The following is a 24,338-nucleotide window of genomic DNA, read 5'->3' as shown; positions in this document are numbered from 1 at the left end:
CTATTTAGCTTGATTCCATCTAGTCTTTAGATTTAAACTTCAATTACTGAAAATATAAGGCATTGAGAAATTAAGCTAAATGACATCCCCACACAAATCCAGAAGGTGGAACAACAAAGTGTACAAAAACTGGTCCTGCTGTTTTAACAAGTCAAGATCAGTGGGAAAAAAATGTGACTTGATTAAAAGAGACTTAAGGGACATAACAAAATGAAAGGCAGATCCTTGTTTTGACAAAGTAGCTGTGTACAATGGTTTTAAATGTTTGAGGAAATTTAAACATAGACCAGGTATTAAATATGAAATGTATTGCTACCGTAAATCAGAGGTAGTTAAATAAGAAAAAAAGTAAATATAAAGCAACATATGAAATGATCTCTTCAAAAAGGAGATACATATTTATATGAATGTCTTTATGGGTATGTGCATAAATGGAGAATATCTGGGAAGCTGTGTTGAGATTCAATAAAGTTTTAGGAGTAGTGATGTCCCAGGTAGAGAGAATATGGTGGTAATGTTGCCTTGGTATTTAAATAAGATATATTTTTGAATCTTTGTGTTTTTTACACAAAGATTTTACAATGCACATGTACAGATTTTATATTAATGAAAGGCTAATTTTAATTTAAAAATTTGATCTTAGAAAGAAAGTAGTTAATGAAGGGGTGGATAAATAGCATTGCCCAATTTTTAAAATTTTTTCTTTTCTTATATTGCAATTAAAAGGCAGGCCTAAATAGTAGTACCCAGTATTTAGTGAGCTATTTTAATGTTTCAATCTAATAATCTTACTTGTATATGCTTTTGGATTATGTCTTTTTTTCTTTCTTGCCATGTTACATCACAACCTGTCAATTATTACAGCTTCATCATTTCATATTTGTTTTGTTGTTCACTAGTTGCCATACAAAGCATAGTCTTCTTTATGCTTTATTTTGGGAAGCATCATGAATTAGAAACAAATGTTTCAAATAAATTTAAAAAAAAATCTTGACATTCCTCCCATTACATACAAAATGTTTTAATTGAGAAAAAAATTCAAAACAGTCACACATATCCATTATCGTCATGGTTCTCTGAAATATTTTCTTATACAAACAAAATATTTAAAATGAAAAAATTACATTTTTAAAATCTAATTAACTAATGATTTTTGTCCTGCCTTTCCCCACAAGGATTTCAAGAGACTTATTGGAATATATAAAGCATGACAGACAAGAGAGTATAAAATAAAAATGAGAATAGATGTTAAAAACAAATATTGAGGGGAACAACACAAATTAATTTTAAAATGCATAGAATAATGATCAAATAACTAGTGAGTATGATTTACAAATATTTTTAATGTCAATAACACAGTTAATAAAAATGAGATAGTTAAATCAATTGCTGTTAATTCTCCAACTAGATTGGAACTGCTTCATAGAATACTGTTAAAGATACTGTGGGAAGTAATAAACAGCAATCTCGAAACGTTAATTCATGTAGTAGGAATCAGAATCTCATTTTCACATCATTCTTTGTTCTTTAAATTTGAAACACTTATTTTAAGGTCTTTAGAAATTCACAACTTAATGTCTTTTTTTTCAAAGAACTAATTTCTGGGTGAGTTGATATTCTTTTCAGGTATTGCAAGGGTACCGTAAGGGTACTAATGTTATTAATGTGAATGACAAGTAATTAGAAAACTGGAGATTAAATTTTACAAACATTTTTAAGAATGCTACCATTAAAAAAATTCAAGATGATTATGTTATGAATATGAATGAAATTTCATTAGCAACTTCTTTAAATGTATATGTAATTCTATATTTTCCCCCAAACCCACATTTTATGAGGAATATTAATTAATTAATTTATTTATTTATTTTTGTTTTTTGAGATGGAGTCTCACTCTGCTGCCAGGCTGGAGTGCAATGGCACAATCTCCGCTCACCGCAACCTCCACCTCCCAGGTTCAAACGATTCTCCTGCGTCAGCCTCCCGAGTAGCTGGGATTACAGGCGCCGCCACCACGCCCGGCTGATTTTTGTATTTTTAGTAGAGACGGGGTTTCACCGTGTTAGCCAGGCTGGTCTGGGTCTCTTGACCTCGTGATCCGCCCGCCTTGGCCTCCCAAAGTGCGGGGATTACAGGCGCCAGCTACCGTGCCCAGCCGCAGCACTGATTTTTTTAGTAAAGTCGTGAACCTTTATTTATTTAAATCAACGTATATTTGTTGAATTTGGCCATATGTCTAATATTTTGTTTGGTGCTGATGATTCAGTGGTGTGTGGGCACTTGAATTGGTGAATTCTAACATAGTACATTGCAATAGTATTTGGATGTTTAATCGATAAATGAGTAAATTCTCTGGTCGAGCTATTCTGTAGTCTAATCATCTGGCAATACATCAGCAAAGCTAGAATAGTGGTGAAATAATACACAGATCCCTTATGTTGTTAGTGAGGTAGAAAGTCACCACGAGCTCCAGTATCAATTTAGCATTTGCCTTCGACATTTGGGGGCGAGGGGCAGCTCTTGTCTTTAACTCTCACCAGTGGCTGCTATGCAAAGTTGTATTTCCTTTTTCTGTTTTAATACAATCAGAGTAATGGTAGGCATTGATAGACTAGTTTGAATTTAAAAGAATAATCTTCTCAAAATTATCAAATAATTCACCCACTTGTTAAAAGTACAAAAAGTGAACCAAAAGCCATGGAGAAAAGTAAGTTTGTCCATCTTTTTAAAGATTAGGGTTCCTGGCCTCTTTTGAAATTGCCTCCTGTTTAAGTATCATTTCATTTTAATATTACTATGTCATAATCTCTAATAGCTATATAGAAATCACAAACAAACATTTCTATATGCTAGCAGACTTATCTTAAAATATAGGGAAAGTGTGTGCATAAGAAGGAAGGTTAGCAGAGAGAATGAGAGAAAAATATGAGAGTAATAGAAAAAGTATAGGAGAATGAAACATTTTGATTAAGCTAGCAATTAATTTAATTCAATATGAGTTCTAAATAACTGTTCCTGGATTGACTTACTATTTTATCAATGTAACCATATTGATTGATTAAATCATATGCAAGCACACGCTGAGATGTGCGTTCTACACCCTTGTGTCTACAGCATACATTTTGGCCGTCTCTGTGCGAGGGGCTGAGTATGACTTGGCCATGGAAACGCCCGCGGTTGAATAGGCTTTCCTCAAGGAAGAAGGATAGTTTCTCTCAGGTCCAACATCTGTTTGAAAGAGATATAAAAATAAGTAGGACTCAGTGAACTTGGGAAAATTATAAAACACCATTTTATATGTTCTTCCTCAAAAGGAGCAAGAATATAGATAGTCAAAGAAGGTATCATTTTGGAACTCTAAGAAGAATCCTAGAAAACAATCTAACATTTTCATTCTGAAAGTTACTTTTAGGTTTAAAATTCAGGCAAGTAGATTTCCTGTCATTTTTTTTTTCTTCATCAGGAGAGATATTCCCTTAGTTTTTTAGGTGGTATTTTTAGAAACCCAACATAACACATCAACTTCTTTAAAAAGAAATATTTGGCTGGATCTTAGTCCACTTCTCCGTTTAACACTAAATATACATTTAGTTGAGTGGGTGAAGATACATATGTATGTATAATTGTAATACATCAAAATATATATACATATATATACATGCATATATAGAAAATTCACAACTACAACCATGTCCAATATTCAAATGTATAAGTTATTTTAATGTATTACGATTATATGTATATCTACATATATGCATACAATTATAAAGGTATAATTGTATATATACATATATACACATATGTATAATTCTAATATACATATACATGTGTGTATACACACATATACATATACATGTGTGTATATATGCATACATATACATACACGTGTGTATATACATACATATATGTGTGTATATATGCATACATATACGTGTGTATATACATACATATACATATACACGTGTGTATATACATACATATACGTGTGTGTATATACATACATATACATATACACGTGTGTATATACATACATATACGTGTGTGTATATACATACATATATGTGTGTGTATATACATACATATACGTGTGTGTATATACATACATATACGTGTGTGTATATACATACATATACATATATGTATTCCTACCTGTTACCATTAAAAATTCCAATTACCATTAAAAACTCCAATTGTTCAAGGACAAATGAATTATAATACTCAAACATTATTACCAAGTTAGTGTTATATTAGTTGAAAAAATCCACAACCACAACTATGTCTAATATTCAAATGTATAATAGTTATTTTGATGTATTACAATTATACATATACATATACATATATGTATACATATGTGTATACATACATGTATATATACATATACGTATGTGTATATGTGTATGTATACGTAATATGTATACATATATACATGGGTATATATACAGTATGTATATATATGTATATATGTATATATGTATAATTGTAATACATCAAGATAACTATTATACATTTGAATATTGGACATGCTTGTAATTGTGGATTTTTTCAATTAATATAGCACTAACTGGGTAATAATGTTTGAGTATTACAATTCAGTTGCCCTTGAACAATTGGAATTTTTCATGGTAATAGGTAGGAATTCAAATAAGTAGCATTTTTTTTTTCTTGTGAAATTTGTTTCCACTGGATTGGGAAAAATGAGAGTGGAGGCAAGGAAGTTTGCTATTTTATTTTATTCTTACCTTTAAAAAGATATAAGCAGCAGGTGAGAACAGCTCCAGCCAAAAAGCAACCCAGAGACCCAGCCATTCCGAGCCAACAGGACCAACCAAATTTATATTGGATACCAAGAAATATATTGTGCAAAACCAAAGTAGAACGTTCCACATAGACATCAACAGCATACCACACAGAGCCAATGATTCCTGGGGTACCTGAAAGGAAGGGAGGATGCGACAAATAATAGGGGACATTTTCTGAATTTAAATCCAAAAATACCTGCTTAATACCCAAAATGGCTGGCATTATTCAGAGAGGTAAAAACAGTAACATGGATTCATGGGCGACCCAAACTTTGGACACTTCTGCTGTCTCTTCCTTTTGCCTTCCATCTTGTATCTTTTTAAAATTTTATCTCAGTTTATATATAAAGAAAATACAAAAATGAAATAATGCAGTGCTCATCTGTTTGTGTAAATCGAAATTCATCGTTATGGTTTTCTTTGATTTTCCTGTCTTTCCAATGCCATGTTAGTATTGTATAGAGGAAAATACTACAACAAAACCAAAAAAACAGAAAAAGAATGTAGTCTAACACTAACAACATAGAGCATATGTTCATTCCATAATGATTTTTAAATTGTGAGTAAATATCATTATGAGTAATGCTCCCTGTACCCCCTTTTGAAGCTATGCCAGCTACGTAATCAGCACCCATGTGAAAACTGTTTTTAAAGTCACTGATTTCAGTGTCTTGAGGTCAAACACAAATAACTGAAGTAAAAAATATTTTTATTTTCAAATAAATCTTTATCTACTACCCCCACACCATATAAGAATGGACCAAAAAATGTTATTCCCTTCAAATACATCTCCACAGATTAGCCTTTCTGACAATTAACTGGTTTAAATGACGCCACTAGAGTCCTGTTATTTTAAAAGTATAAATTGCATGTTGAAGCCTAGATGCAATGAAGAAATGTGGTGAGTTGGAGGACAAAACACTGTATTAAGAGAGTATTTTTAAAATATGTAGTCTCCACACGCTCGATGCCTAGCAGAAGGCAATTAGAAGAAATCGGTAATCTATATGTTGTCTAAGTCTGCTTGAGTTGGGTTTTCAGTTATTTACTTCTAAATGTATGCTTACTGATATCCTGAAGCTGTATCAACATTAGTGCTAAGATCAAGATCTTGCCCACCAACACCCAAACAACTGGATCCTGCTTTTCCTTCATTTCAAAGTTCTGCTACTCTGTGCTAAATTAGATGCATGTGTTCACAAAGAATCTCTTCAGATTACTTTCCAGAGTTGTTTTACTGTCTAATGAGATAAATATTTGTCTTTCCCAAACCTAAAAAATTAAATAAAATATGTAGTCTCCAAAAAATTTTACATTTTTTCCCCTAGAGAGTCTGTGATATCTAAATCACTATTTAACTGTATTCTTCTCCTAACTGTTTAATGTATGAACTTTAAGAAGGACCAGATAGGCCAGGCGCTGTGGCTCACGCCTAATCCCAGGACTTTGGGAGGCCGAGGCGGGAGGATCACGAGGTCAAGAGACCGAGACCATCCTGGCCAACATGGTGAAACCCCATCTCTATTAAAAATACAAAAAGTAGCCGGGCGCGGTGGCAGGCGCCTGTAGTCCCAGCTACTCGAGAGGCTGAGACAGGAGAATGGCGTGAACCCGGGAGGTGGAGCTTGCAGTGAGCCGAGATCCCGCCACTGCACTCTAGCCTGGGCGACAGAGCGAGACTCCGTCTCAAAAAAAAAAAAGCCAGATAATAAAAACATAACCTTTAGAAAACGCAGTATATATTGCGATAGCGCTGCTATAATTCCATTATCTGCAGTTTTCAGTTAGAAATTCCTTTTCTAAAACTTCAAAACAGATTATAGACTTTAAAAAATAAATTTTATAGCACACTAATTCCAAATAATGTTTCCAAAGCTTAGGACATATTTGTCTTTCAATTTAGTTATTTCTTCAGTCATTCCTATCAGGATTTTCTTCAGTGACTTATTTTTTAAATATTATTTGTTTTGTTGTTTTACGTAAGATGGGTTATTTACTGATGATGCCTCAAAAATATTCTGGAACAATATTGTATAACTGTAAATAATTAGGTTAAATAATATTTAAATCTGTAAAATGAAATACATTGTATATTAAAAAGTTCTATACTGTCAGTAGGTGGGATAATGAAATAAATGACTTACAGAAGGGAAGAATTCTAAATTTTTGCAACTTTATAATACAATCTGAGGATTATTAGGAAGTTGACTTAACATTTCTGTGTCAAAAATCAGGGAGGCCCAAGTTCCAAGCATATAAAGGTTTAGGCAGTCAGCTAAGAGTTTGCTGTGACCACATTGCATCTTCACCATAGCAATTAAGGCCACATGTTACTACCTTAGCTTCATGCTCCTTTGCAGATCAGGAAACAGAGATATGGGTGAAGACATCACACATACATATCTCCAAGTGTTTTTAGTTCCAAACTCCATACCGATTTACTACCCCACACGGCCTGGTCAGGCTCCCACTTATATCCACTTTGTTAGCAGACAAGAGTTTTCCTGCTAACAGACAAGAAGAAGACATTATGTTGTAAAACAAGAGGACTAAGCTTTGAAGTTGAAGACAGACCTGAATGAAGTATCATTTTGCTGTCTCACTAATAAATACTACTTAAAGTGCTTTTTGATGCGTTATTAGTCAAGCTTGACTAATAAATATGCTTGACTAGTCTTCAGAACTTCAATTCTTTATCTGCATCTTAAGTGGAGATAACAATATGATCTGTTTATTGTTACATTTATGAATAAATGGGTTAGCACATGGGACAAGCTTAACATGGGACTTGGCACAATTGTTAGTTTATTGTTAAAAAGAATTGGTGGAGTTGGTGGTGGTGGGTACAGGTAAGGAGGTAGAAGTTTGGGGCTTACTTTAGGATTTTAACTTTAGTAATAATCACAAGATAAATTATTTTAAAAATTGAAGTTATGTAACTTTTTAAATGGCTAAAACATAGCTTTTTTTTTTCTTTATTTCTTTTTTTTTTTCCCTGAGACGGAGTCTTGCTCTGTTGCCCAGGCTGGAGTGCAGTGGTGTGATCTCTGCTCACTGTAACCTCCACCTCCTGGGTTCAAGTGATTCTCCTGCCTCAGCCCCCCGAGTAGCTGGAACTACAGGCGTGCACCACCATGCCTGGATTTGTATTTTTTGTGGAGATGGGGTTTCACCATGATGGCCAGCTGGTTTCGAACTCCTGGCCTCAGGTGATCTGCCTGCCTTGGCCTCCCAAAGTGCTGGGATTATAGGCATGAGCCACCACACCCAGCCTGAGAGCTTCATATTTTGTTCTGAGATATTAACAAAAGACTAATTACCTGACTTCAAAGCTAAAGTAAGCAGGGCTGGTAGATGTGACCTTTAGTTTTTCAATCTAGAAAAGGAAGCCACATATAATCCAAAAATGAGCAGCTTCAGCACAACACTCTCCTTCACCTCAAGTCTTTAGCAGAGTCTCCCTACCCCTGTTGCTAGTCCAGCCAGACCAGTACCTGCTATTAGTAATGTGGTTCCAGCAACAAAGCAGATGCGGACTTTAATGTACGGCTCATCAGGGAGGAATTTCACGCAGTGAAGACCAAGGAGCAGGGTGAGAAATCCAAACCCAGCTAGAATATCTGCAGTAATCATCAACGCTCGAGTTACCACCAGCTTCACTGGAAGACCAGGGCATATGGTTAAAGCAGCGTCAGAGGAAGGAACCATATTAACTCACAGACATAGCAAAAAAACCATACAAGTAGGTAACATTAACACAACCCGCTGGTAAAAGTCAGACTTTGTATGAACTTGAACATGAGTACCCCTAATGTTTTCATAAAACTAAAAAATACGAGATGATTCACATTATTGCTTGTTTAACCACAGTTCACTACTTAGTTTTGTTGTTGGTATACTAGCAGAGAGCATCCTGGTAGATAGTGGAGACTAAAGAAATGTTTTCCTTTTTGCCTGCTGCCCTGGAAAATGTCTCATTCACAAATATCGTAGCCGATTGTCGAATCGAAGGTAACGTATCTGTCCTACAAAAATTTCTTAATAAATATTGAATAAATAATCACTTTAATTGCTTAAAATTTTATTAAAAAATAATAATTGGCTAAAATTTGACACAGGGAAGAAGAAGAAAACATTTCAAGATTTCTTTTTGCCAGTTCAGGATAGAAGAAGCCGTAAGGAGAGCTTTAGAAGAAGGAGAGTTAGTTTGTGCTATTAAGTAGAAGGTAATTTCTGGAAATTAGATCATTTTCTCTTTCAGCTATTTAAATCATGACTCTTTTTGGCCAATATTACATATTAAGCCTTCAATCTTGCATTGTCAAATGACCATATTTTAAAGCTACAGACAATAAGAATATATGGTAGACAGTCCAGGAAAGAAAAGATCAGGAAGATGAAAGTGGAATAGTAGCAATCATCTTCTGCAGTAGAAGCATCTTCAACTGTGAAAGCCTCCAGAACTCTGAGTTATAGTTATGCTGAGCTCAACTTAGGGAAATCAGATCTCAAATAGAAGACTAATTAACTGAAATCAGAACTATTACTGTTCTAGCTGGCTGATGGATAACAGTAATAAAATTTATTCCTTTTATGGTACAGCAATTATGTTTTATCTTCATTTTGATCTGGGGTTTCCTTGTATTTTAAGTAATTTTTATCCAATGGTAGGTAACCTTAGGGCTTATTTGGAAATATGTTGCTTGCAAAAATGCAGCCAATATTCCTTAACTTAAAATAAAAATATTATGACTCATCTGAGAGAGAAAATCAATGCATAAAATCAGCCCCTACCTCATTAGTAGGTAAACATACTATCTGTAATTATCTTAATATATATGAATATTTGTCTCTAAAACGCAATTCCTCAGATCTCAAAATTTAGCATTATTTCAGAAAATTTAAATGTTCCAAATCTAAGACTCATTTTTCTCAAAATTTAGGAAAGATAAAAATAGGTAACCTATTAGATAGTACCACTATTTCAAGGTCTCTTCTTGATCACTAAATAGCACGTACAAGTAGGCCTGCTACTCAGGGCCCTAAGCCAAGAAGTTCTTGTTCTTTGGATGACCTCCCTTGAAATTTTCCAAGTACCCTTTTGAAACCTAGGACTACCTGGGACCAGCTATACCATCAGGATAGGGTGGTCTGAACTCATGCAAACTCTCGTGGGCCTAAACCTTCTTCCATCTGGAACTCTCCAACTCCCATCCCACATGTAGGGTCTCTGAAGAGCCTATGGGGTGGACCAGGGGCCCCGTGGCCAGCCTGGCTCCGGGAGGGGAGTTCTGAAAGCAGATAGGTCATGCTGGCCAGTGAGAAATTTCTTTTTCTGGGATTATGTGAGATTTGACTGCCAGAATGGTGTTAATATGCTGATTTGTGGGGACTCAAATTATCTATATCAACTGGAGCCATGACAAACATATTTGTCTGGATTAAACACCCAGTGGGAAGAGTTATCTAATTGTAGTTGTATGAAAGATAGCAAAAAGTAAAAATAAAATCCTACTTCCTCATATGTAACATCCTAACCAAGAGGGTATAGCTATGTCATTTTCCTAGAGTACATTTTTATCTCTGCTGTCTTTAAACATGATAGGATTTTTTAAAGAAAAATAATGGGTCTTTAGTGTATTATTTGAAAGTAATAGGTTAAAAAAGGGAAAAATGTGATAACACAGGTCAAAGATGAAAAAGGAATATATTAAATATAAACAGTGGTTTTCTCTATGTAGTGAGCTTATGAGTGATTATATTTTCTTCTTGCATGAATGTATATAACACTATTTAAAAGTTTGAAATATTTAATTTTTCATTTTCTTATCAGCTTATGAATTAAAATCCATTTTAATGAATTTTTAGAATAGACTAAATGTCCATTCCTATTCAGCAAATAGTGTTTCTTTGTAGGTAGAACTAGGTTAGCATAGAGAGGGGAAAAGAAAAAGAACTAAGAAAATCCTTTTTAACAAAAATAAAACAAAGGTCTTATGAAATATGTTTTTAAAAATGTTCCAGGCACCCAACTTTTAAATAGCAGATGAAGAATTTTAGAGTGCTGCTGTTTTTAAGTGCTTTCCTCTGGACTAAAATAGAGGTTCAGGGGAAAAGTCACATTCCAAGGGTTTAATTTTTTATTTATCTTGAGTAACGAAGTTGCTTTATGGTGCCATCACCCATCATTTGCTTTGAAAGAGACTAAAACCTCTTTGCTTTCATAACAGAACAGATGTTTCTTAGCAGGGTTCAATGTTCTTATAAATAAACAAATAAACACTGTGGAGAAGGATTGAGAGAATCAACAATAAGATTTTTAAATTTAAGAGATTTCTTTATTCATAGCAACATGGGCTCTGCTAACATGTATCTATAATTTATGTATTTATTATTTTATTTTTGAGATGGAGTCTTGCTCTGTCTCCCAGGCTGGAGTGCAGTGGTGCAGTCTCGGCTCACTGTAACCTCTGCCTTCCGGGTTCAAGTGATTCTCCTGCCTCAGTCTCCCGACTAGCTGGAACTACAGGCTCCCACCACCATGATGAGCTAACTTTTTTTGGTAATTTTATTAGGGATGGGGTTTCACCATGTTGGCCAGGCTGGTTTCGAACCCCTGACCTCAAGTGATGCACCCGCCTCGGCCTCCCAAAGTGCTAGGATTACAAGTATGAGCCACTGCACCTGGCTTTTACTATAATTTAAAGCTAAAAGTAAGGAAGATAAGGGAGTCAGCTTTAATATTGCCTGTAACGGTGTGTCACGTGTTGGTTTTTTCTTCCACTGATCCCCATAGTCTATGTCTCTCTCTCTGGCTGTCTACCTCTTTCCGCCTCTGCCACTCTCTCTTTCTTAGCAAACCTTCAATTGCAATAACTGTAAACTTTCTATTTGAACTAAGTCATAGCTTAAAACATCTCTGAAATGCTTTCCACTTAACCTGTCCAATCTAATAATGAAACTACAGCACCCCAAAGAATTCATTTCGATTAAAAAACCATTTACTGTTAGGCTGCTGTGTATGAAGCACTATGCCTGGCCTTTGAGGGACAGCAGAGATGAATAAGATAATATTTTTCCCTCAAGGAATTTACAAATATAGAGAAAAGAGAAAATGTGCTGAAGTATATATTTCAATTCACATTTCCGAGATGAGCTCAATTTCTAACCATTTCAAACTGGATCGAGCCTTAATATAGTACAATAGAAAACAAAGCACAAAATGGAAACCTGAACTCAGTTTTCTGTCCCTTTCCCTTCCTGGCATGCAGTGAGATCTAAGGCATACGTACAGGGATGTTCTGCCAGTATGGAATCGTACTCATCACAGGTGCGAATCCCATCAAAAGCATTTGTGACACATTCCCACCAGAGGCCTCGGCATTTTGTGCTCACCTAGATGTCAGAGAAGACACTGTGTGAAACAATTCATGCAGGCACAGTTCAGTTCCCCTTGATCAAAAAGAGAAGTTGGTGGTTGTGTCTGATAGCAAAGTAAGCGGTTACACGCATAATCAGAATTTCATTTACAACAAACAATGCATATTAGAATATTTTCCCTTAAGCACTGACAGTTGAAGCCTTTCTGGGCCAGGAAATGAATCCACTTCCTCATGTAGGGTGGGGGTAGGGAAATAAGTCATGTCTAGAAGAGATAAAAACAGAACTAAATATATTTAAATATCTATGGCTGCTTCCACCATTGAGCTATGGTTATGGAAAAACATCATTTCATGTCTCTGTGCTGACATTTACTCACCAAAAAAAAAAAAAAAACAAACCATATAACAATAGATGATAACTGTTGACACCTTGAGTCTATTAAAAATATATATTGTTTCTTTATCACAAATACTGAGTTCCATGAAGAAAAATATTATCTTTATATATGAAGTTTATAAATGTAATCAGCAAAGAAAACCAATAAATGAAAAGATGCCAATAAATAAAATATATAAAGGCCCCAAGTCTTATTTGTTGCTCCAATGATGTATTATACATGCTTAAGCTATGTAATGGATGTAAGCAAATTGAGCATTAATTTTGTACAACTTGACAACTGTAAACCATTTTTACTTGGAAATGATGTGCAGATGACTCTAAGAATCCACTTGGAGCTAAAAGGTACCAGTTCCCTGAACCTTCTCATGCTTTATCAACAAAGTGTAAGTCACAATGGATTTCTTAGAATCATAAACATGCCAAGAGAAAATAGTTTCAGGTGTTCTTGATAGGGCTCACGCATATGGAACAGAGCTAACACAATTGTTTCCTCTGACTCGGTTATGGATTCAAATTACCATGTGTATCTGGGAATAGTTTAGTAAAGTTTAACTATGAATTATCTTGGAAAATAAAAACTTAATTTTTTCCCCAAGAAAGAATAAATAACAGAGCAGGGTGGGATGAGGAATGCAAAGGAAGGAGGTTAAATTGCTGTGGAGAGAAAAAAAAAAACACAAAAACACTTTGATTTGGAAAATAAAATAATATTCAGGAATACATGCACTATGAAACTCTCTGCCCCATGCTATTTTTTGAGGCCGTGTTATGTGCCAAATAAAATTCTACTGCCTGCAACTTCATTGCAATCCTGAATGTTTTACCTCTATTACTGCTCTATATGTAAAATACTTATAATTGGTAATAATTATTCAGTACAGTCTATACCATAAAGCAGTTACGATTTAGCATATTATTATTTTTCTTATTTCTTAAGGGACCTTAAGAGATATTATTTATCATCCATTTTACAACTGAGGAAATTGGGGCACAGGAAAGTTAAGTGATAATCCCAAGAAAGCATAGTTAATGGAGGAGACAGGACTCAAACACAGCAGTGTGTGGGTGTGCTCCTAAGCATTGCAGTGTATTTAAAACCCATTCTTTATGATCCAACAAATCTCACTACTGGGCACTTATTCAAAGGAAAGGAAATCAGTATGTGTGCACCTCCATGCTCTTTGTGGCACTATTCACAATAGCCAAGACATGGAATCAGCCTAGATATCCAACAACAGAGCAATGGATAAATACAATATGGTATATATACACAATGGAATACTATTTAGCAATTTAAAAAATGAAATTCTTTTATTCAAGTCAGCATGGATGGAACTGAAGGACACAATGTTAAATGAAATAAGCCAGGAATAGAAAGTTAAACATTACATAAACATTTATTCATATATGGAAGCTATAAAAAGTTGATCTCGGCCAGGCACGGTGGCTCACGCCTGTAATCCCAGCACTTTGGGAGGCTGAGACGGATGGATCACGAGGTCAGGAGATCGGGATCATCCTGGCTAACATGGTGAAACCCCGTCTCTACTAAAAATACAAAAATTAGCTAGGCGTGGTGGTGCGCGCCCGTAATCCCAGCCACTCGGGAGGCTGAGGCAGGAGCATCGCTTGAACCAGGGAGCTGGATGTTGCACTGAGCCGAGATCGCGCCACTGCACTGCAGCCTGGCGACAGAGCAAGATTCCGTCTAAACAAACAAACAGAAAAAAAAAAAAAAAAAAAAAAACAGGAGGTAAAAATTAAGACAGAGGATACGGAAGGCTGGGAAGGGTAGGGGCCAGGGAGCAAGGAGAGATTTGTTAAGAGATACAAAATTGCAGCTAGATAAGAGGAATAAGTTCTAGTGTTCTATACCAGTGGTCCTCAACCTTTTTGGCACCAGGGACGGGTTTCATGCAAGACAATTTTTCCATGGAACCAGTGGGTAGGGGGTTGGGGATTCTCTTGGATGAAACTGTTCCAGCTCAGATCATCAGGCATTAGGTGCTTACAAGGAGCATGCAACCTAGATCCCTCTCAGGTGCAGTTCACAACAGGGTTTGCACTCCTATGAGAATCGAATACTGCCGCTGATCTGACAGAAGGTGGAGCTTTTTCCCACCCTTACGCGGTAATGCTCGCTTGCCCACTGCTCACCTCCCACTGCACAGCCCAGTTACTAACAGGCCACGGACTAGTACTGGTCTGTGGCCTGGGGGTTGTGGACCCCTGTTCTATAACACTCTAGGATGGCTACTGTTAATAATGATATAATTTCAAATAGCTAGAAAAAGGATATTTAATATTTCCAACAAAAAAAATAAATGTTTGAGATGATGGGTATGCTAATTACCCTAATCTGATCACTATACATTATATGTATCAAAACATTACTATGTACCCCATTTAAAAAGATGCGTATGTGCTAAAAAATTGTTTAAACAGTTACAAATGTTTAAAAACAATTTTTTTTGAGGTGGAGTCTCACTGTTTTCCCCAGGCTGGAGTGCAATGGTGCGATCGGCTCACGGCAACCTCCACCTTCTGGTTTCAAGTGATTCTCCTGCCTCAGCCTCCCGAGTAGCTGGGATAACAGGTATGCGCCACCACGCTAGGCTAATTTTTTTTTTTTTTTTTTAGTATTTTTAGTAGACACGGGGTTTCCCCATGTTGGTCAGGCTGGTCTCGAACTCCTGACCTCAGGTGATCCACCCACCTCGGCCTCCCAAAGTGCTGGGATTACAGGCATGAGGCACCGTGCCCAGCCTAACAACATTTTTTTAAAAAGAATTCCAAATCCATTTTAAGATAAAGTAATCCAGAATTGGGTATTGGATGATAGCTTTGGGTGAAGTAAGCCCTAACTTGGATCTCATCCCAAGGCTATTATTCTGCGAACTTCACCTTGGCATGCTCCTCCTTAGGTTTAAGTTGGAAACAATTCTTGGACTTTCTGGAGGATTATCTGACCCTGTGTAACACAGAGATAAAAAAATCTAACGATAAACAGCTATCTTGTGAAATTCAACACATAAATTTCTAAATAATGTGGACATCTAAATTTATATGTGCATTACACAGAAATTACATTTATATATGCATTAAATATTAAATATAGATTGACACTCTTACTATCTATGTTGTAACCTTGGGGAAGATCTTACCTTTTTTGATCCTCAATCTCCTTATCTGTATATGGGAGATAATGATACGATGGTTAAAAGAATTAAAAATTACAAATACACATACAATATACATGATATGCTCAATAAATAAAAACAGTGGTAGTAAAGTGCTTAAACATCATAATGACTTGAGTAGTGGCTGTGTCAGGCTTTACTAACTAACCACAGTGAAGGTGGAGAAAGATGGTGGCCCTCAGAAAGATATGTCCACATTCTTACCACCAGTATATGGCCTTATTTGGAAAAAGCATCTTTGAAAATGCAACTGAGGACCTTGAGATCATATTGGGTTACACAGATGGGCTGAAAAATTTCATTATAAGAGACACATGCAGGAGAGAAACAGACAGAAAAGAAAGATGCAATGTGACCTCTGAGGCAGAGACATTGGAGGGATACAGCCACAAGTCAAGGAATGCCTACAGCCACCAGAAGCTGGAAGAGGCTAAGAACGGATTCTTCCAGAAATTTCAGGGGCAGCGCAGCCTTGCCAACTTCTTGATTGTAAGCTTCCAGCCTCCAGAACTGTGAGAGAATAAAGTTATCTTTTGTTAAGCCACCGAGTTTATGGTCATTTGTTAAGGCAGCTGTAGGAAACTAGTATATTAGAGACAGTTTGTACAGAACTGCCATATCATAACAGAAAACAGATCTTCTCAAAGCTGACTGCCCCGCAGTGTCTTAATTAACAGGAACACGCTGCATCCAGTTCACTTTAGCTGGAGCTAGGTGACACAAGTTTGAAGCCACTGTGCTGTAAATCAGACAGCGACTGTCCACGATTTCTTACTGTCTAAGCCAGCCACTGAAACAAACTAGCCTCCTGTGGTCATTCCTGTCACACATGACATTATTTAGAAAGTGATCTGAAATGCATATTCAAAAATTCTTATTTTACACTAATAAGAGTATTTCCATCTTGCCAAAATAATTCAGTAGTGGTATCAGTTTCAAGGCTATTGATCATTTACCTGCAATGACCATATTTAGAAAAGCAATGAGCTCATTAGAGAAAACAAGGAATCCACTTTCATTAGGTATTAATGCTCAGGGGCACACTATTAGATGGCTTGGCATTCACTCTCAGTTAAGGTACGTGAGAATAGTGGCTGTAATTAACTAAACTTCTGTGTTAATATAGCACTTACTGGAGACAACCTTAAAGGTGCCTTTGTGCACAAAAGACAAGGTTAAAATTTTTCATGTTTTTTATTATATTTAGGAATGCTCTCTGGTATAATTTATCATCTTCATTTACTTATTCCTCTGTTGTAAAATGGCTTATTAGAAACTAAAAAGCAAGCAAATCTAAATTCTTGAAAATTTTAAGACGGGGTTCTTAGAAAGCAGGCTGATGTTTAAAATATTGTAGTTAACCTCTCTTAAAGGGTAAAAAATGCAAATGTTAAGTAATAACTTTTAATCTGACAGAGTTGTCTGTAATAGAGGATTCTAAATTTAAAATTTCTTCTAACGTGCAACTTATATATTAATAAATAACATTAAAACAATGCTAATTTGTATATTATTTCAATGAATATCTATTGTTCCTAAAAGTCAGGAATGGGTTATCTCCTAAATGGAGAGAAGTAGGTTTATTTAAAGTATGGCAATAAAGCAGAAGTCACAAGCATGAGGAAAGCAAAAAAATCTCTTAATTAGTTGCCAACAATGTGTAGAGATTTTACAGAACAGTTGAGATTTCAGGGTTCCCTTAGAAACTTGGTCAGTCTGGGTACCTGAACTCACCAGTCTCACAAAGCAGCAATTGGCAAGAAAGGAGTGGCTGCTCCCATTTATGTGGGGCTTGGGCTCACCAGGTTCCCCACAGATCCTACCCAACCTGCCTCTCTCGTGAACTCTGGCTACTTGGTTCCTTAAGGCATTTGAGTTTTCTCTTCCTGGTATATACTAATTATACTAATGAGACTAACTCTCCTTGCTCTCAACCTGTCAAACTTCTACTTATTATTCAAGCCCCATTTTAAAGACTTCTGCTTTTTCATTAGCCTCCCCACCACCCAAGTCTCTCTAGCTGGCATTTATCACTTTCTACCCTGAAATCGCACAGGAATTTGTCCATATTATTATAGGACTTAAAATATTGCATTATCTTTTGTATGTGCAATTATAGGCCATCTGTCATTCTTCAAACTATATTTATTAAATGCCTGTCATTTACTAGTCAACATGCTGACTATATTAATTCTGGAGATAACAGCGATGATAAAGACAAAAATGGCAGCTGGCTTCAAGGAGCATACAGTCTCTTACTCTTGGTACATAATAGGTGCTTAATAAATGTTTATTGAGGATAAGAAAATCTCAATTTTTCAATCAATTCATATACTCTCATTGGAAGTTTGGAGCAGAAAATGGTTATTATATGCACAGTTGCTACTTAATACGTGCAATTTCTACTCGACTAAATAACAAAAACAGCTAAATCCAGAAGCCAAAGAATTATGATTTAGACTGAAGAGCTTATATTGATTCAGTGTCATTCGGGACCTGTTTACTCAAATGGCTCTGGAAAGTGTTTACTACAGTACTAAAAATGAGTAGGATGTCACTTAAAAGTGTTAGGAAACCATAGAGATGATGACTCTTCCCAGTTGAGTTACAGTAGCATAATTAGTTCCTTAATCCTGGGATTTCTTATTCTGGACTCTATAGCAGTCTCCCATTAAGACTTCTCTATCCTAGTCTTTCCCGGTTTCTCTTTTCTTATCAGTCTTGAAATACAAGCAGCAACAATTTTGTCTGCCTTGTCTTTTTATATATCTTTTGAGAATTAGAAACATTAAAAAATACTTGAGAATTAGAGACATTCAACAATGTTCGGCATTTATCTCTTCTCTAGTAACATAGGAAATTATGTCTGTGTGTGTATCTATCATCTATCTATCTATCTATCTATCTATCTATCTATCTATCTATCTATCTATAGAGAGAGAGAGTAAATATACACAGCAGATTTTGTAAATGTTTATTGTTGGTTAACCACTATCAAACAAGATTATTTTTTGTCAATATGCATTAAGATTATAAATGTACGGACAACTAAAAGAAAATAAGCTATTAAGATATATTATTTTAAAAAACCACCCTGAATATACAAATTATAAGAATTTATAATTTTCACACCACTTTACCATCCATGTGTTAATATATTTTAACATTGAAGATGTGACTTTCCTACTTAGATAGCTACTTAGTACTTACTTAGGTATATTTATTAAGATGCAAAAGTTTTATTAATATTGTAGTAAATAACATTTGACTACTAAAACTGGAAACATTTTCAATTTTAACATAAAATGCATTTAAATTTTTCAATCAAGATTCTGAACATTTTACTTTTACATTTTATTTTATATTTTCTACTATCCCAGGGCCTAAATACAGGCCTTAATAAAGATGAGGGAGCAAGACTAAAATAATCATAATCAATGTTGCCTTTTCTTTTTACTTTATATCCAATATTTATAAGATACGAAAGAAAAACATGACTTTATTTGCTAAAATTTATTTGTTTTAGTTCGGGTTATTTGTGGAGCACTGGGTAAAGGTATAAATCATAAGAAATGGGGTAATGCCAACTTAGGAGAAAAATAAAATTTTGTGTTCTTCGCAGATATATGACCTACGTTATCTGTCTGAACTTTCTAAATATTTTCATTTTAACATTTTTAAATGGTTACATACATTAAAATGTTTTCCTTTTAAAAGTATGGCATTACAACTTTGTAATGATTATTGCCCAGTGATAAAGATCACAATTTATGTTGAGTAAATTATTACAAACTATCAATTTCTTTTTTCTTTCTTTTTTTTTATTTCTCTCTTTAAAGCACCAAGCAAAAAGCCACATTCTCTAGCCCAGAATATACTCTTCATCAACTTTATTAGATATCCCAAGAATCAGATTTTCATTCCAATTTTATTTTTAAAAATGAACCAAATACATATCCTGAAAATATTTAAATTGTAGCATGATATAAAATCTTGCTTTAAAAAAATCATCATTTCATTACAGACATACTTCTTATTTAAGGTTCAATGTGATATTTTCAATAATCACCTCATATTACAGGTATGCTAAGTATGTTACTAGGTGCTCTATCAACTCATGTGAGCAAATGCATCATGAGTTCACATTAATGTACATCAGTGCTAGGTACTTAGGAAACCATGAGACAAATAAGAGAATATTTGTATCCTCAAACATCTGCTGAAAGAGTTTGAAATCAATTGGAAAGTTAAAACAATGTATATAATCAAAGGGCATGCTGGATATAATAATTTTATTATTTACTTTATGTTTAAAAGAATTGTAATATTAATGCAAATAGAAATCCCAGAAGAGAACCTGATTATACAGATAAAATAAATACTAATGTGAGGAACTTTGTTTTGAGGTAATAAAATTTTAATCATACTAGTGCTCAGTATATAGCAGGTTCTCAGTAATTAACAAAGATGAACTGAAAATGAAATCTTCTTGTGAAAACACTTTTTCCTTTTTATAATTGAGAGATCAGTAACTACTGTGTGAGGAAACTATCTATTTCAGTGTAAATAATTAAGAGTTACATATCTTGTAGTTAACATATTAACAATGTTATTATCTCATAATTTATTTTCTTTGTCAAATGTGAGCATTTGATAAATAATCTTCACTATTTGACTTATTGTCTGTCTTATTTCCCTGGTCAGACAAAAAGGAAATAGATGTAAATATAAAAATGGGCGGCCAGGCATGTTGGCTCACACCTGTAATCCCAGCACTTTGGGAGGATGAGGTGGGCAGATCTCCTGAGGTCAGGAGTTCAAGACCAGCCTGACCAACATGGTGAAACCCTGTCTCTACAAAAAATACAAAAACATTAGCCAGGCATGGTGGCGCTTGCCTGTAGTCCCGGCTACTCAGGAGGCTGAGCAGGAGCATTGCTTGAACTCAGGAGGTGGAGGCTGCAGTGACCCAAGATCATGCCACTGCACTCCAGCTTGGGCGACAGAAAGAGATTCTGATATATATATATATAAAAAAAAAAAAGGCAAATGACAGCTTTAGAGAAGTAAACAAAATTTCTCCAAGAGAAGCAATACCAAAAATAGGAATAGAATTTAAATCTTATATTTCTCTGTTCAGCAAACATTATGCAAAATGTCCTCTCCTTCTCCAGAACAAAAACAAACCAATAAACTGCAAATAGACAATAATATATCTAATATTTATTGGCTGATTCATATCTGCCTGCTACTGTGGCAAATGCTTTAGATACACAAGCTCATTTAATGCTCACAAGAAACTTACGATGTGTGTATTATTATTCTCTCATTACTGAACAGGAAATGTGGTTTATAGCTATTTAAGAGTCTGTCTAAATTCATACAGCCACTGCCTGGTAACGTAGGATTTAACCTCAGGTCCCTCTGATATAAAGTTAAATCTATAAACTTCTCCACTGTAAAGAACTGTGTTCCTGGCCGGGCGCAGTGGCTCACACTTGTAATCCCAGCACTTTGGGAGACCGAGGCAGGCAGATCACGAGGCCAGCAGATCGAGACCATGGTGAAACCCCGTCTCTACTAAAAATACAAAAAATTAGCCGGGCGTGGTGGCGGGCGCCTGTAGTCCCAGCTACTCGGGAGGCTGAGGCAGGAGAATGGTGTGAGCCCGGGAAGCGGAGCTTGCAGTGAGCCGAGATTGCGCCACTGCACTCCAGCCTGGGCAACAGAGCGAGACTCTGTCTCAAAAAAAAAAAAAAAAAAAAAAAAAAAAAAAGAATTGTGTTCCTACCTCTAAGTATTATGTAATAAGCTAAGCAGAAAAAAACAGTAGGATGGTTCGGGGACATTGCTCCATGAAGATTTCTGTATAGATACTAATTTTCATTCATTTAAATTCTTGCTGAGTAACATCACCACCCCTCCAATCACCCCAGATCAGAAAGGCAGATTTCAACTTTGACTGTGTCTCTTCATCACCTGCTTCCCCACATGCAGTCAGTTATAACTCTCATCAATTTGACATTTTTAGAGTCTCCCATATTTCATATTTCCTCATGCTTGCTGCCACTCAAGTTCAGACCACTATTGTTTCCCTTCTGGTCTATAACAAAAGTCTCCTAGTTGTTCTCCCCATACCTCATTTTACCCTTCCAATCTCTCCCCACAGATAGCCAGAATGATTCATCTTTCTAAAATACACGTACATATTGCTTACAGTGACAAACACTTGCCTATGGTGTAAGATCTATATTCTACATGCTACGCAAAACTCTTAATGACCCAACCCCTGTATTCTTTTCTCTAAACTGGAAATTCTTACTCTGATGAAATATACAAAATACCGCAAACATACAATGCGCTTGTACCTTGATCTCAGTTCCTGCCATTTCTTGAGCTTGGAATACTCCCTACTTCTCCGCTTCACTCACCTGTTCTTCAAGTCCTAGTTTAGATATTTCTTCTTTTGGGTAGCTTTCACTAGTTATCCAAGACGGAGTGAGCCACCCGCTTACGGTTTTCATTATCATAGTGTGTGCTGCATGGTGCTATAACTGTCGGTTCACCTATTTGTCCCACTCACTACACTGGGAGCAGCCTAGGGGGGGCTCCAGGTCTCATCCTACTTCATAACCATGAATCCGCCATGGTGCCAAGTATACAGAAGTTGTCAAAGATTATTTGTGAAATGACAAAAGGTAGAAAGAAAAGAGAGAGAAACGAAGAGATAAAGAGATGAAGGAGAAATGGAAAGAAAGAAAAAGAAGGATCTAGGAGGGAAAGAGAAGGAGGTAAGAAAAGGGAGGAAAAGAGAGAGGGGAAATAAGAGGAAGAAAAGAACAAGGAAATGAAGCAAAAAGAGAAAAAAGTTGGAATGAAGGAAGGGAGAGTGTATGAAGTTACAGAAAAATGGAGTATACTCCCACTAGATTCCCGATGGAAATGCCTGGAGAAGCACCAGACACCACCAGTCCATTAGTGAGTGCCCAACTCTCTGAAGTTTCAGACAGACATGGAGACCTGATGTTAAAAAAAAAAAAAAAGACTGAAAAGGATCTTAGAAACAACTGAGTTCAACTATATAATTGAAAAAACTGAGCCAAAGACAAGAAATGTGACTTGCTTAATAGAAGGCAGTTAATAAGGGTTAAGATGAAAACACATGCTTGAAAAATCTCAAAACCCAAATTCTCTTCTCCCCATCAGTCTTCTCAGAGACACAAATGAATTAATAATGACAAGAGCAGGATGGTAGCTGAGGGCCTCTAGTCACGGATTTAGGGTTGTGCACATCGTAATTCTGTGTGCTATTTTCTTTCCTAACATTTTTCCCTAATACAAAGAACTTCACTGGAGATAGGTAGAGCGTGGTAGGCAAAAAGAATATCTGAGCTTTCTCTACGTCCTGTTTTGTGTTACCTACTTTACTCCTCTAACAAGTGCTGAGCTTTTCCTCACTTTGCACTTTTGCAACTTTGTCCCCTTATCTGAAAGGCCCCTGCTGCCATTTCTACAATTTGAAACGCTTTACATTGTTTCAAGGCTTTGCTCAAATGCCTTTTCTTTCATAAGACCTGCTTCCATGTCCCTGATAGGAAGTAATCATTGCATATTTTCTTCCCCAATGATACTTCGCTTATTTCTTGCTCAAAATATGAACTTATTTATGCTTTTTATTATAGTTTCATGTGTATCTTTGTTTTCCCCTCATTAAATGTGCACTCCTGAGAGGCAGGAGCAATTTTTGCTTTATCTTTGTCTCTTCTAGTAGGAGTAGCATCATTCCTTTTATATGATATAATTGTATATATTTTTTATACTGAATGGAACCATAAAACTCTTCTTCTAACTCCTGTGCCAACATCATCCAAAAATACTAAAAAATAAATAAATAAATAAATAAATGAAAAAAAAACTGGAAAAGTATAATACTCCTTCTTATTTAAATTGTCTATTAGTATTCCCTTTTTTTTTTTCTTAAGAAATCAAAACAAAACAAAACACTGGTTTCGTTGACTTTTGTCCAACAATTGATTAAAGTGAACTGTTGTGGTGGTTCACTCCTATAATCCCAGTACTTTAGGAGGCCGAGGCAAGAGGATCACTTGAGGCCTGGAGTTGGAGACCAGCCTAGAGAACAGAGAAAGTCCTTGTTCTTACAAAAAATTTTTAAAATTAGCCAGTTGGGACATGCACCTGCAGTCCTAGCTACTAGGGAGGCTGAGGTGGTAGGATGACTTGAGCCTAGAAGTTTGAATCTGCAGTGAGATATGATTGCACCAGTACACTCTATCCTGGGTGACAGCGTGAGACCATATCTATAAAAAAATAAAATAAAGACATAAAGTGAGTTGTTATATGGACCAAAGGTGATATATAAATGAGGATGGGGGCAAGAAAAGAGAAGAGCAATTGAGCTAGTATCAGAACCTTCAAATTTGTGGATAATATAACTTTCTATCCTGGCCTGTTGAAGTAGCAATTATTATAAGAGATTTTTGTCTCTTTAAAAATATTGACAACTAAAGAGATTGTTGAAAGAGAAGGGGGCCGG

The 24,338-nt window shown here is 35.7% G+C and overlaps 1 protein-coding gene across 2 annotated transcripts in view; it reads right to left on the bottom strand.

The window, feature by feature from the left end:
- Window positions 1-1,005: 1,005 nt before the first annotated feature.
- CLDN16 (claudin 16) overlaps window positions 1,006-24,338 on the bottom strand; it is a 123,978-nt gene continuing 100,645 nt past the window's right edge. For both annotated transcript variants that reach the window (XM_063620538.1, XM_063620539.1), the window contains 4 exons: window positions 12,095-12,197; window positions 8,297-8,461; window positions 4,743-4,934; window positions 1,006-3,228 (listed from right to left, as the gene is read on the bottom strand). In XM_063620538.1, the coding sequence (XP_063476608.1) occupies window positions 3,095-3,228; window positions 4,743-4,934; window positions 8,297-8,461; window positions 12,095-12,197 (594 nt within the window). In that variant the 3' untranslated portion in view covers window positions 1,006-3,094. The remainder of the gene's footprint in view (window positions 3,229-4,742; window positions 4,935-8,296; window positions 8,462-12,094; window positions 12,198-24,338) is intronic.

Source organism: Symphalangus syndactylus, chromosome 17, assembly GCF_028878055.3.
Source record: "Symphalangus syndactylus isolate Jambi chromosome 17, NHGRI_mSymSyn1-v2.1_pri, whole genome shotgun sequence".
In the NCBI taxonomy this organism is placed as follows: Eukaryota; Metazoa; Chordata; class Mammalia; order Primates; family Hylobatidae; genus Symphalangus; species Symphalangus syndactylus.
Note: the sequence above shows the minus strand (reverse complement) of the source record. Positions and strands in the feature narration are given on the sequence as shown.